At 29.4% G+C, this 13,226-nt stretch overlaps 3 protein-coding genes across 3 annotated transcripts in view; 2 read left to right on the top strand and 1 right to left on the bottom strand.

Moving 5' to 3' along the window:
• The first annotated feature begins 300 nt into the window (after positions 1 to 300).
• Positions 301 to 6,619, top strand: LOC123676557 (putative leucine-rich repeat-containing protein DDB_G0290503). The gene is made up of 6 exons (XM_045612511.1): positions 301 to 435; positions 546 to 687; positions 741 to 919; positions 989 to 1,183; positions 1,235 to 5,296; positions 6,128 to 6,619. Exons 1-6 carry the CDS (start codon positions 430 to 432, stop codon positions 6,149 to 6,151), a joined length of 4,608 nt encoding a protein of 1,535 aa, XP_045468467.1. The 5' UTR covers positions 301 to 429; the 3' UTR covers positions 6,152 to 6,619.
• Positions 6,620 to 6,814: 195 nt separating this feature from the next.
• On the bottom strand, positions 6,815 to 8,192 carry LOC123676561 (CDP-diacylglycerol--inositol 3-phosphatidyltransferase). The gene is made up of 5 exons (XM_045612519.1): positions 7,941 to 8,192; positions 7,762 to 7,882; positions 7,516 to 7,683; positions 7,295 to 7,458; positions 6,815 to 7,211 (listed from the first exon to the last, which is right to left on the bottom strand). Exons 1-5 carry the CDS (start codon positions 7,990 to 7,992, stop codon positions 7,054 to 7,056), a joined length of 663 nt encoding a protein of 220 aa, XP_045468475.1. The 5' UTR covers positions 7,993 to 8,192; the 3' UTR covers positions 6,815 to 7,053.
• A 340-nt stretch (positions 8,193 to 8,532) lies between these two features.
• LOC123676558 (serine/arginine repetitive matrix protein 1-like) overlaps positions 8,533 to 13,226 on the top strand; it is a 47,597-nt gene continuing 42,903 nt past the window's right edge. The window contains exons 1-3 of the mRNA XM_045612512.1: positions 8,533 to 9,043; positions 9,678 to 9,779; positions 9,990 to 10,236. Coding sequence (XP_045468468.1) covers positions 8,927 to 9,043; positions 9,678 to 9,779; positions 9,990 to 10,236 — 466 coding nt within the window. The 5' untranslated portion in view covers positions 8,533 to 8,926. The remainder of the gene's footprint in view (positions 9,044 to 9,677; positions 9,780 to 9,989; positions 10,237 to 13,226) is intronic.

Raw genomic sequence — 13,226 nt, forward strand, 5'->3', positions numbered from 1 at the left:
TGGATTTTAGTAGGTAACCATTTTCAAAAATGACACACACAAACTTGCGCTGCTGATTGTAATTACTTCGAATTAAATGATAATATTGAATGCTTCTAAGTTATAGCAAATTCTTTCTAGAGATAAGACGATGAGTTTGATAAAGCTACATAGGTATAACATCATGTTAAACTACTATGATAAAGTCATGATGTCTTTCAAATAATAATAGATTTAATACTAATAATGTTATGTATCTTCATCAAAATCATTATCTTATCTTTGCAAAAGATTGCTATAACTTAGAAGCTTTCAAATGTTATCAGTGCTATAATAAGAAGCATATATTTTTCAAATTTAAATCAGTCATGTCTTTCGCCATCTGTGAACAAAGTAACTAAACAAAAATTTCGTAGCTTGCAGATATCACTAAAAAATGATGAATTAATTATGGAGGTATGTGTTTAATTTTGACAAACTCGATTTGACACGTCAGATTGAGGTTACTTTGCTGAAAGAATGTTTACGAATTACTTTAACTTTTCTGATCGATAACATAATTTCAGTTTTCTACAATGTTCAAAAAATTGAAAGAAAAAGTTATAGACTCTCAAACGTCGCAGAGATTCCAGCAAATCACCCAATCAGTGAGTGATAAGTTTCAAAATTTGGAAAAGGATGATAACTTTTTCTCACTGACAGAAGATGGTAAGTATGATCTAATTTAATTCTTGAGTTATTTCATTTGATCTTTTCCCCAGATAATGCTCTGAATTCTTCTACTTCGACGTCTTTGGAACCTGGGTTTTCAAATATTTCACTAACATCTACCCCTCAAGAAAACATAAATAGACAACGAAAAACCTCAATATCTTCGATGACTAGTGAAGCATCTTTTCTTCCAAGATATGATTCAGTATCTAGTATTTATCATCTTCAGGTATGCTCTAAATTTGTTGCAAATTATTCTGAAATGTTTTTTCTCAATTAAATTACTGTTTTCTTTCAGTCTGATTTGGATGTATCTGCTAGCGAAATGGAGGATAATATATCAACGGCATCTTCTCAAATGGGACATCTTTCTAAGGAACAAATTTATTCAGCTTTTCAAAAGTCTCAAATGAGATATCACAAATATAGAGGCAGATTCACAGATTTGTCTAACCATTATAAAAATCTAGAAAGGGAGTTCAATAAATTGAAGGTATTTTATCAACTGAGTATTGAAAAAAAATTATATTCACTTATTTTTTAGACTGAATTGGAAAAAAATCAAGAAAGATCCTTCAGAAGAGTGAAAGAATTGAAGGAGCAATGTGAATTAGAACAGAAAGCAAAAGCACATCTTGAAAGTAGTTTAAGAGTGGATTTGGATGAAAAAGAATATCAGATAGGTACACTCAAAGAAAAAATAAACATCTTACAAAATAATTCTAATATGAACGTAGATATTGAACAATTAACCAAAAATTTAAATGAAACAAAACAAGAAAATGAAAATTTGAATACTACGAATCAAGAAATTAAAGCTAAGCTAATTATTTTGCAAAGCAAGGAAGATGAATATAAGGAAAAAATAAAAAAATTATTAGAAGAAATGGTAAAATTAAAGGAAGAAGAAAAAGAAAACAATTTGAAACTGGCAGAGAGTAAGATGATGATCCACAATGAAATGTTAAGCAAGGAGAGAGAACTCAGTGATTTACGATTGGAAAATGAAAATTTGAAGAAGAATTTGGAAATTGAGTCTAAAAATAATGCTAGCACAAAATTGGAACAACTACAGAATCAAAATAAAAATCTTATTGAAAAGGTTGAAGTTTTGTCTCAGAAATGTCAAGGACTAAATAATGAAGTTCTTAAACTAGAACAGTACAAACTTGAAATACAGAATTTGAAAACAAAAATCAGTGAAGAAAAATCTGCCCACGATATAGAGATCATTCGACTGACTGAAGAAAACAAGGAATTGAAAGAAAAATTCTTCAAGGAAAGGCAAGAACAAGTGAACATCATTGACAATTTAGAAACAATGTTGTTCAAAAATAAAGAAACTTATGAATTAGAAATTGATAATTTGAAAAAAAAAATTGAGGATTCCTCATCTGAATTAGAACATTCAAAAAAAAATTATGAAGATCAGATTGAAAAGCTACGAGAGGAAGCTAAACAAGGTATAATATCTCTACAAGAGAAAATGAGAGTCAAATTTGAAGAAGAATTCAAAATTAAAGAAATATCAATCAAAGAAGAATTAGAGGAAAATTTGTTGTCCTCTCTAGGAGTTGAAGCTTTACAAAATAAAATTGTAACATTAGAGAAAGAAAGGAACAACATAATGCACAAAATGGATGCACTTAAAGAAGAATTTGAAAAATTATCAGAATACAGTAACAATGATAAGAAGATAATTGAGGAATTCAACGAAAACTTGAGAATTAATCAACAAATTGTTGCAGAATATAAAGAAAAAGAGAAAGATTTGCAGGAAAACTGTGGAGCATTGATGAGTGAAAAAAAAAACTTAGAAAATATTATCCAGAGTCTAAGGGAAGAACTAACAAAAAACAAAATAGAATCAGAGACTAAAAATGCAATACTGAGTGAACATAAAGATTTACTTCTTGAATATGACAGAATGAAAGGAGAATATGAAAATTTAATGAAACAAAATGAAGAAAAGCAAAAATTAGCAGAGAATTCTTATATAGAAAATCAACTTTATGAAAACAAGGAAGAATTAATTAAATTAGAACAAGAAAAAGAAATTTTAGGGAACACTTGTAGTGAACTTCAAGAAAAAATAAAAATATTGGAGATGAAACTAGAGGGAGATGAATGCTGTAAACAAGAATGTAAGATGTTAGATCTTAAATTGAAGGAATTGTTGAAGGAAAATGAATATTTGGAGAGAAAATCTAATGAAATGGAAAAGAGATTCAATGAAATGAGGGAGTACTTACAAAAAAAAGAAGAAGAATTTAATGAAGTGAAGTCACTTTTTGAAAATCTAAAAGCAAGTTCATCTGAAGAAATTAAAAAGTTGAATAATTTAGTTGAAACTCTAACACAAACAGAAGTAAATACAAAAGAAAAATTAGCAGATAAAGAAAGAAATTTAGAAGATTTAATAAAAGAAGTTGAGGTGAAAATACAATATATAAAGAACTTGGAGGAGAATTACAAACTTTTAGACAAGAATGAAAAAGATTTGAAAAAAGAAATTGAAAAGTATAAATCAGAAAATGACTCAAAATCGAAAGCATTTGAAATACTAGAAAATGACTACAATGAAATTCAGAAATTATATTCAACTGAAAAGAAAGATATAATGAAACAGCTCAATATTTTAAAGCAAGTAGAAAAAAATTATTACAGCTTGTTAGATGAAAATGAAAATTTGAAGGAACAAATATCAGAAATAGCTATTCTACAAGAGAAATTGAAAAGTTTGAGTGAAGTAGAGAAAGAAAAAATTGACTTGAAAGAAAACATAAATGAGATGGAAAAAAAAATTGCAATTATAGAATCTCTGAATAAAGAATATGAGACAAAGTTAGAATATTTGGAAGAATCGAAGGAAGAAATCAATAAGTTGGAAACTGAAAAAAAGCAATTATTTGAAGAAATTGCTGTTTTGAAGGAAATCAAAGAAGAAAAGAATGCTGCTCAGAAAGAATTGAGTGATATGAAGAATATATTGCAGGTTGTTGAAAATAAATATGGAATAGTACAATTAGAATTTGATAATTTTAAAGATATAGCAGATTTAGAAAAGAAAGATTTATTGAATAAATATGAACAGTTAGATAAAAAGTACAAAGAACTTTCTGATGGAAAAAATGAAGTTATTCAAACAATTCAAAATGACTATCAAAGAATTCAACAAAATTATGATCTCCTTGAAAATAGCATACAATCTGAGAAAGAAGAATTAAACTTGAAACTTATCAGTATTGAAAACAAATACAAAGAAGTTTGCCTAGAAAAGAATGATTATCTCCAGAATATATCACAATTAGAACAAGAAAAACTAGAACTTACTCAAAAACTTGATAAAATCTTGGAGGAAACTGATAAAAATGATAAAATGAGAGAAGATATGATAATTGACAAAGAAAAATTTAAATCAAAACTTTCTGAAATTGAAATTTCAAAACAAAAACTGGATAGTTTATTGGAATTGAATTGTCAAGAGAATAATGAAATGAAGGAAGAAATTTCAAAACTAAAGGAAACAATAAATACAATAAATAAAGAAAAACAGAACTTACAGGAATCTTATGCAAAAGTGAATGATTTAAATAGCAAACACAAACAATTACAAATAGAATTTAATGAATCAAATAATATTTTGAATAAATTGAAAGCAGAGAATGAAATTTTGAACCAAAATAATAAACAAATAAGTTCAGACTATAAAAATATTTTGGAAGAGAATAACAAACTTATTGCTGAAATAGAGGAATTCAAATTGAATCTAGAGAACTATAGTGTAGTAAAAGTAAAATTAGAAGAAGACAAAATCAAGATCAATATCGAGAAAAAAGAATTGCTGAGTAGATTAGAAAAAATAATAGAAGAAAACAACCAGCTCAAAAAAGAAAATTATGACCTTAGAGAAAACAAAATAAACAAAGAGAACAATGAAGTTGAGTTATTAGATGTACAACAAAGTTACTATAAGATGAAAACAAAACATGATGAATTATGCTTGGAAAATAGAGAACTCAATAAAAAAATTGAAAAATTGACTAAAAATATTGAAAGTTTTAAGGAAGAAAAAAGAAAATATGAAAATTCGATAAGAGAGTTGGAGAGACATCAAAGCGAGCTCATGAATGAAAAGTTACTTCTCAAAGAAGAAATTGAAGAGCTTAAGACTTCTCCTTTGAATCTTACCAGTGCCAAAGCCTCTAGTTGTGAAAAAATCAATAATTTTAATATATTCAAACATAATAGCATTATGGATAACCATGAAAGCAAGGAAATTGAGCAGATGGAGGAAAAGTTAACACAATTGAAATCTTTAGATATAACCAACAAGGCAACTATTGAATTTTATGAAAATGAGGTACAAAAGTTGAAGACAAATAATGAGAAATTGAACAGGAGATTGGATGAAACACTAGTAACCCTTAACCATTGTAGTGAATTATCGCAATCGACTGAGTTGGAATACTTGAAGAATGTGTTGTATAATTACATGCTTGGAAAAGAAGGACCAGTTCTAGCCAAAGTAATAGCAACTGTGTGTAAATTTGATCATGAACAGACTGAAGAGATTCTGAAGAAGGAACATCAAAAGCAGACATTGGTATGTAGCCTTCTCGGTTTATTTCCAATAATGAACTTTATGCATTATTTGAGGGAAAAATGAACCAATCCATAAATTATGAGCACATATTTTGGAATGAGTACAATTTAATAATTGACTCCTTTTCATTTATAAGAATTAAATGGTACAAAAATTTACTATATGTATGTGTATACATATTAGTAAAAATTTATGTTTTTAGTTTTGAAGATTTCGAACTACATAATCATTTAGAAAAAAAATACCTCATAAAGTGATCAAATTGAAAATTTATTTGATGGATTCAGTCTCTGATCGAATTGCATTATCAAATTAAATTTGCTTTATTCTATTTTAAATTGAAGATTGTTCATTTATACGAATTTTTTTTACAAAACCAAATTTCTGACTTTTATTATGAGTGAACATATTTTGTGGCAGAGAAATTTGTTATTGTTTAATTTTTGAAGATGGTTTAAGGGAAATATTTTTAATAAGCTAATTGAGATTTCTTTGGTATTTCAATTGAACATTGTTACTTATGTGTTAGGTACAGGATGAGCTAATCAATTTTAACAAGTTTATTCTGCTTAGAATATCAGTATTTTCTTCAATGTTAATTCTATACAATCTAATGAAATCATTCTGATGGATGAGAATTCTTTTTTCCTGGTTCACCTTATACGAAATAATTTCCAAATATATAATTTTCAAATGAGTTATCACATGACATCCCTTTAAAATATTTCTCAAAATTCAGAGATTTTTAAGAAAATAAATGTTCTTACTTTTATGTGCTCACTGTCTATATAATATTGAATATAGGGTTTTAATACGTCTCAAATTTTTCAGCTTGCTAAACTTGGACTACTTTAATTAAACATAACAGCAATGCCATTTGGTGTCATGACTTAGTAAAAGGCTTGTTTTTGAAGACTGTCTACCCAAAAATATTGCCTCTTGTTCGAGATAGATAATTCTGGATGTGTAAATTACCCCTTAACATTCCTTAAACTTTTGGATAAGAAAGAGACATTTGCAAATTGACAGAAGCCTTAAAATTACTTAAAGTAAAATGCAGGGATTTTAAAGAACAACTTCCTTGGCATACCCCTCATTGGGAAATTTGATATTTTGTATTTTTTTACAATATCGCAATAATTGTTGAACTATAAGTATTTAATGTGATTTTTGTTTTTTGAATTATGTAATAATAGGATTATTGGTTACTAAATCAGACTAAATATTTATTTCGTGTTTGTGTAGCTTAGGTGTTTTGTAAATTATATCTTAAAGTTGTTGCACTTTTTACCCAAATTGTTATAATAAAATAATTTTAATCAATTACTATCAAAAGTATTATTATTGTTGTGATTGTTGTCCAGACTTTTAGAGGGATAAATTGAGTACCTAATGATGGAAAAAGTTAATTTGAGTGACCATGTTGCTATTTTACTCCTTATAAATGTGAATTCATTTTAAATTGGAAGAATATACTTCAATTTATAGAATTTACCATACATTTCATTAAAAAAAACATCGGTTTTAATTATTTATTCAACAGATAGCAGAATCTAAAAAAATAAATAGATAAAAATTAACATTAAGAAAGTCATAAAATAACAGTTGGAAATTTAATATGAACATGTATAAATCTTTGGAATCAAACTATATTACATTTACCTAAATGTATAAAGAGGATTTTTTAGTATTCAGTACCATAACATTGGAATTGGATTGGATATAACCCTAGGAATATTTTCACAGCACTAGAATAATTATTCAATTTTTTTAGTAATTTTTTTGCGTTCATTACAGTCTATAATAGAGAGATTCTTGCATGCAACTACTAAATGCAGAAGAGATATTCCACTTTTGACAACGGCTACAGGGAGGGAAAAATATTGTATCATTGATATTATGGGAACTCCAAATACTGCAAGAAAAAATTGTATATTATATAGAAGTAAGATAAATTATTTTATAAGATAAAAAGTCTTCATTAAGAAATCAACTCACTTATTGGTCCTGGTGTAAAAAATAAAATGTATCGTGCCAAGTAGAAACATTCATTACCAGCACACATAAAGAATAGAACAGTCCTGTTAGTATAATATAAACTCATTATTTTACTCTCTGACATATCGATAAATTTATGACTTGATTTTCCTTGTAGAATAGAACTGTAAAAAGTATTAGTAGTACATAAATAATGAAAGAAATTTTTAAAATCAGCTCACGTATGAAGGTACATCCAGTGACATGATATGTCGATGCACATAGACAGAAGGTACCAAAACATGTGTGAAGGATATAAATGAGCTAATACTGCACACAAACACATAGTACCACAACGATCAGTTAGCTGATCTAACATCGCTCCAAATTTTGTGCCTTGATTGAAGTACCTAAATGAACGATTTCCATTAAAAACATTTCAAAATACAAATATAGGTATGTTTTTTTTCAATTATTTTTGAATTTACCTTGCTGCATATCCATCAATGGCATCTAAAAGAGCAGATATGGTATAACATACCAAAGCAATTATATAGTTGGTACTTAAATAATAAAAAGAAATGAAAGCTAAAATAATCCTTGCATATCCTGGAAAATGACTTTGTATAATTAAATCTATCTACTCCAGCAATCGATGAAAGCTTACCAATTAAGTTTGGAACGAAAAGAAATATGTTTTCTTCAATTTTCTCAGTCATTTTGGCACTTACTGTTCAAAAACCTAATCAAATTCCGGTTTAATTCAATTTAAGATTTCATTCAATTGGCATTGGACAATATTGATTTGGTTTTCCTTATTGAATGAGACATGCGTATTTACTATTTGATAATTAACAATATTTTAAAAGATAACTATTTCACTTTGATATACATATATTCTGTCATTTTCTGAAGGTCCACTAGAAATTTAAAAATCATCATATTACAAATTATTATCATTAACTATTTCGGAACATATCCTCCTTCATAGAAAAGTAGAAACCTTTTTAATCCGTCAACAATGAAATTATGCAACTTCTTATTAGAATTGTTTATTTTATAATGATACATATTTTCTATATCGAGACTTAATTTTTATAAATATCCGAAAAATATAGTATAAATTCGTTGTACAAGTGTAAAAATTCTATAAGCCTTGTGAAATGAGAGCGAAATTATTTGAAATATTCAAATTTGTTTTTATACTTTCTTGAGTATATTCGCGCATGTGTATTATTGTAAAATTAGGATTTTGTTGTAGATTTTTAATACCAATACATTTTCAATGAAAAAATTCATAATATATGATCATTTAAAATCGAATATTCTTCAAGATTTTATTGAATGAGACATCAATTTTTAATTTCATTTTCTTCTAGTCATTTACAAAATTGTCAATTGTCACTCTTGTCAGTAGTTTGGTGCTCCTGTTGTCAAAGGACAACTGTATCATCTAATGGCGGTGAACTTTTTACGGTTTAGAAGTAGAAATTCTTGAATTATTTAGTACTTTACTGTGAGAAACGTTACTTATAAATTCTCATTTTTATGTCCTGAGTAATTAGGACGAAATGGCGTGCGGGAATATCAAATAGTGGCGTTTGTTTTATCGGTGGCTACAGGCTGCACATTTAGTCTTTTTTGAGTGTGAAAATGGCCCCCCAGCCTGACAATGATAATACACCGAAAGCACCTGATAAAAATGATAAAACTAAGGGTGATAAACATGGAAATTCCGATGCCAACAAGGAAAAAAACAAAGATTTCAAGGTAATTCTATTGAGTGCATTCTTTCCAGTTTCTTTGTCAAATATTCTATTTTTACATACAAAAGTATATCTTTTTAAACTTTACTTTTCTTCAAATGAGTTCATTTCAAAAACACATATCTTTTGTGTTCCTAACTCAAGAGTTCAAGAAGCTCAATCTTACCATATCTTGGTAATGACAACCATTCTGTACATTGTTAGAAATACTATCTTTTAAAAATTCCTTTCTACTTTACTCTTAAGTTGTTGCTGGGTTCTTAACACGGTAATTTATCGAATGTATCTAATTCTCTGAAAATGTTAGTTTGTGATTTAGTATTTTTTTAATACTCCAATTATTTAAGTAAACAATTCAATCAAACGAAAATAGAAATATCTATTTGAAATTTGATGCACAATAAATTATCAACAGGTTAGTGTTATCTGTGTTGTAGCTTGCACTTTTATCTAACAGAAATTTTGTAAACGGATAATCTATTCAAATTCCAAATCTCAATATACCTATATTAACTAATTTAATTAGTTAATATATTTATATTAGTTAATAGATTTATTAATTCCCTTGAATGATGGATCAAATAATCATGTATGAAATTATATATGTAATATATATTTAATATTTAATTTTCTTCCAGACTCTGAATAATTTAAACGACTGTGAACTGAAAGATCTTTTAGATGAGGCCATTACTTACAAAAATCCAAAAGATAGAGAAGGAAAGAGTACACTTTTCAAGGTAAATGAAATAATGCAGTAGTGATCCAAAAATGTTTTTATGGACATTTTCAACATATTTCAAAGTATCACTTCTGTTAACATTTCTCTGTTGATTTACAGTTGAATGATGAATAAATTTGTATTAAAAAAATATAACAAATTTTTCATTAAATTAATGAACGATTCTTTCATAACTAATTCAAAATCTAATGTAACACATTGCTCTTAGGAGTTACTTAGTCAAGCAGAAGAATCAGAGAGAAATGCTCGAGCTGCTAGTGCCGGGGGTTCTGAACAGGTGAGATATTGCAACACGTCTGCCAAGAGATCCAAGCATCGTCGGAAACCTAATAGTATATCGGAAAATGTTATGCACGGCGGTAGTCTGGATAACCTAGCCAAAGAAGACCTCTTTGAGGTAGTTCATCACCTCAGTAAGCCAAAGAGGACAGTTAGCGCAAGACAAAGGGAAGGAGGTGAGTACATTTTATGTTATGATAATTCTTAAAAAAGAGGACCACTTGAAGTATTATTGCTATTTCTCTATTGCTTGGAGATGAAGCGTTTCAATAAATTTGAACTACTACAAATGAAATCAAAGAACAGGTTTTATCAAAATCGGTAATTTCGGCTATATCTTGAAGTGTGTTTTCCTATTATTATCGCCGCCACTGAACGATTCGGCTTCTAATCGAATACTGATGTGTCCTTCCATTTTATCAATCGGATCGTATGTCGGCCGAAGGTAACCGATCCGTCGCAGCTGTTGCGCCCACATTTCGGGTCGATGTTGCCAGATAATCGCGGAAATCATAAAACTACCTACTTACGAGTTGAGTGCTCCAAGTTGGTATAATTTGCTTATTTCTGACGGAATTCTTATAAAAGTTAACGATTTATATTCCAACATGTTAATATGTCTTCTTAATTTTCAAATAGGCCTGTAAACTACCTTGAACCAGATTACGTGGCAAACTAATATTGAATATAATAGTAGAAACAAAACCATAGAAATAATTTATGTGGTGGTCACACATAGGGTTGCCAGATGTATATGAGGAAAAAACCGGATAAATTTTTATTTTTTATTAGTTCATATTACAAATGACAAAATATAACAAAAAATTACGAAAAGCTTACAGTCTACATCTTTGTATACTTAGCATTTGACGAGACTGCTTTCAACAAAGATTTATTGCTTGACATGACATCCTTAAATTCCGTGCAACTAGCATTTATATTGACATAAACACACAATTCATATTTTACAGTGTTTACGTCGAGACGATTTCTTTCGTCAGTTCATAGATTTCCCATAACATTGACATGCGCAATATCTATCTACGTAACTACAAACTTAGATTATTTACACCAAGATAGAGCATAGTGAGAGAGAAAACGTGGCCGAAATAAGATAGCAATATGTTTATTATTTTCGTCAAAATCAAAACACATTCCCGCAGCTCCCTATTGGTGGCTTTCTACCACGTGACCTGGACGTGCGAATGAATTTCATTATGGCCGCCTTCTTTGACAGCTGATGCTTAGGTGCAACAAGTTCAAACTCATCGTTTTGAGTTAACCAAGTGATTTTTGTAGTGAAAACGAGGTTGGACAATAATTATTTGCTGTATTAAGCTGAAAAATGGTTAATTCCTGTGTGATATGTAAAAAAAGCACCAGTAAAGACTGCGGGCGATCCATACATCGGTAAGTAAACACAACAAATAATAATTTACCATAGGCGTAGCTAGGAATACCTAGCTCTCAATATAAGCATATTGTAAACTTATTTTAAAATTTGATTTGGATAATATGAACATCTAAATATAATATTTCTAATTTCAGTTCCAGTAGCACATCTCCAGATGAAAGGCCTGTGACTCCAGAACCATTAGATACTAATAAGCTAGGTAGTGTCAGGGAATCCTCAAAACTGAGTAATTCTGAACTATCCAGAACTTTAACAGCTAGTGATTTGTCTGCTACACTGACTACTTCAGATTTATCTGCTACATTGACTGCTTCAGATTTATCTGATACATTAACCGCTTCAGATTTATCTGCTTTTTTGACCGATACAGAATCCTCTGGTGCTTTGACAGTTTCAGAATTGTCCGGTACTATGACAGCTTCAGAATCGTCAAGCAACTTGGTATCCTCGGAAGTATTAACAGTAGCACATCCAACTACGTAAGTTTTACTTAATTTTATATTTATAATATTGCAAAATATATTCTGGTTCATTATATAAAACCTTCTTATTTCAGTTCTGAAGCTAAAAGTTCTGTACCAAGACCAAGAAAAAGAAAATGTTTTGTTGGTGATGTAAGGGATGAAGATTTCAGGACACCAAAACAAGGAAAATTTGCCTTCTCCCTTGCTAAACGAAAAATTGCAGAACAGAAAAAGAAACTGAAAGCATTGAGGATGAAGAACAGAAGACTGCAACAGAAAATTTCAGATATTTCAGGACTACTGAATAATTTGAGGGAAATGAACCTTATATCCGATAATGCTCAAGATTATATAGAGGTAAGTAAGATTCAGCTTTGCATATATTTGTGGAATGTAATTATTTTCAATATTTCAGGCATCGTTACCAGGTCCTAGTAGAGATATGGTAAATAGACTCATAAGGGGATCAAAAAATCAGAAATTTACACCTTCTCTACGAGCATTTGCCCTATCATTACATTTTTACTCGCCTAGGGCCTATAATTATGTTAGGGAAAAATTCAATAATTCACTTCCACACCCAAAGACTATTTCTAAGTGGTATCAGACCATCGATGGAACTCCTGGCTTCACAACTGAAGCCCTCAGTGCATTGAAGAACAAAGTGCAGCAGTCTGCGGGAGAACAAATTTATTGCAATCTGGTGATTGACGAGATGGCCATTAGAAAAAAAATCGAATTTATTGCTGGTAAATTTTATGGATCAATAAGTTTTGGAGAAAAACCTGAAGTGGATACTTTACCAGAAGCTAAGGAAGCACTTGTGTTTTTAGTTACCTGCATCAATGGTCACTGGAAAATTCCAGTAGGCTATTTTTTGATAGATGGATTATCAAGCAGAGAAAGAGCCAATTTGGTAATTAACTGTCTGGAGTTTTTGAATGAAGTAAATTTGAGAATAACTTCTGTTACTTTTGATGGAGCAGCTTCGAATTTGAATATGGCGAGTCATTTGGGTGCTGATTTTTCGAATCCTCAATCATTGAAGACTCACTTTGAACATCCAGTCACCAAAGAGAAGGTATTAATTTTTCTTGACCCTTGTCACATGCTCAAACTCTTGAGGAATTGTTTAGGAGACAGTAAGATTTTGAAAACAAAAAATGATAAATTAATCAAATGGACCTATCTTGAAGAACTTGTGAATCTCCAAGACACAGAAGGATTGAATGCAGCAACGAAGATAAGAAAACGTCATTTACATTTTGTGAAAGAAAAAATGAGAGTG

The sequence above is a fragment of the Harmonia axyridis genome, chromosome 3 (genome assembly GCF_914767665.1).
Source record: "Harmonia axyridis chromosome 3, icHarAxyr1.1, whole genome shotgun sequence".
In the NCBI taxonomy this organism is placed as follows: Eukaryota; Metazoa; Arthropoda; class Insecta; order Coleoptera; family Coccinellidae; genus Harmonia; species Harmonia axyridis.

Excerpts from the sequence above, each read along its gene's own strand:
- LOC123676557 (XM_045612511.1), top strand. Across the intron at positions 920-988 it reads CTAGTATTTATCATCTTCAG|TCTGATTTGGATGTATCTGC; the intron begins GTATGCTCTAAA and ends GTTTTCTTTCAG. Across the intron at positions 5,297-6,127 it reads AACATCAAAAGCAGACATTG|CTTGCTAAACTTGGACTACT; the intron begins GTATGTAGCCTT and ends CAAATTTTTCAG.
- LOC123676561 (XM_045612519.1), bottom strand. The coding sequence starts at position 7,992 with ATGACTGAGAAAATTGAAGAAAACATATTTCTTTTCGTTCCAAACTTA. Across the intron at positions 7,459-7,515 it reads CACTGGATGTACCTTCATAC|TTCTATTCTACAAGGAAAAT; the intron begins GTGAGCTGATTT and ends TACTTTTTACAG. Across the intron at positions 7,212-7,294 it reads TTTTACACCAGGACCAATAA|TATTTGGAGTTCCCATAATA; the intron begins GTGAGTTGATTT and ends TTTTTCTTGCAG.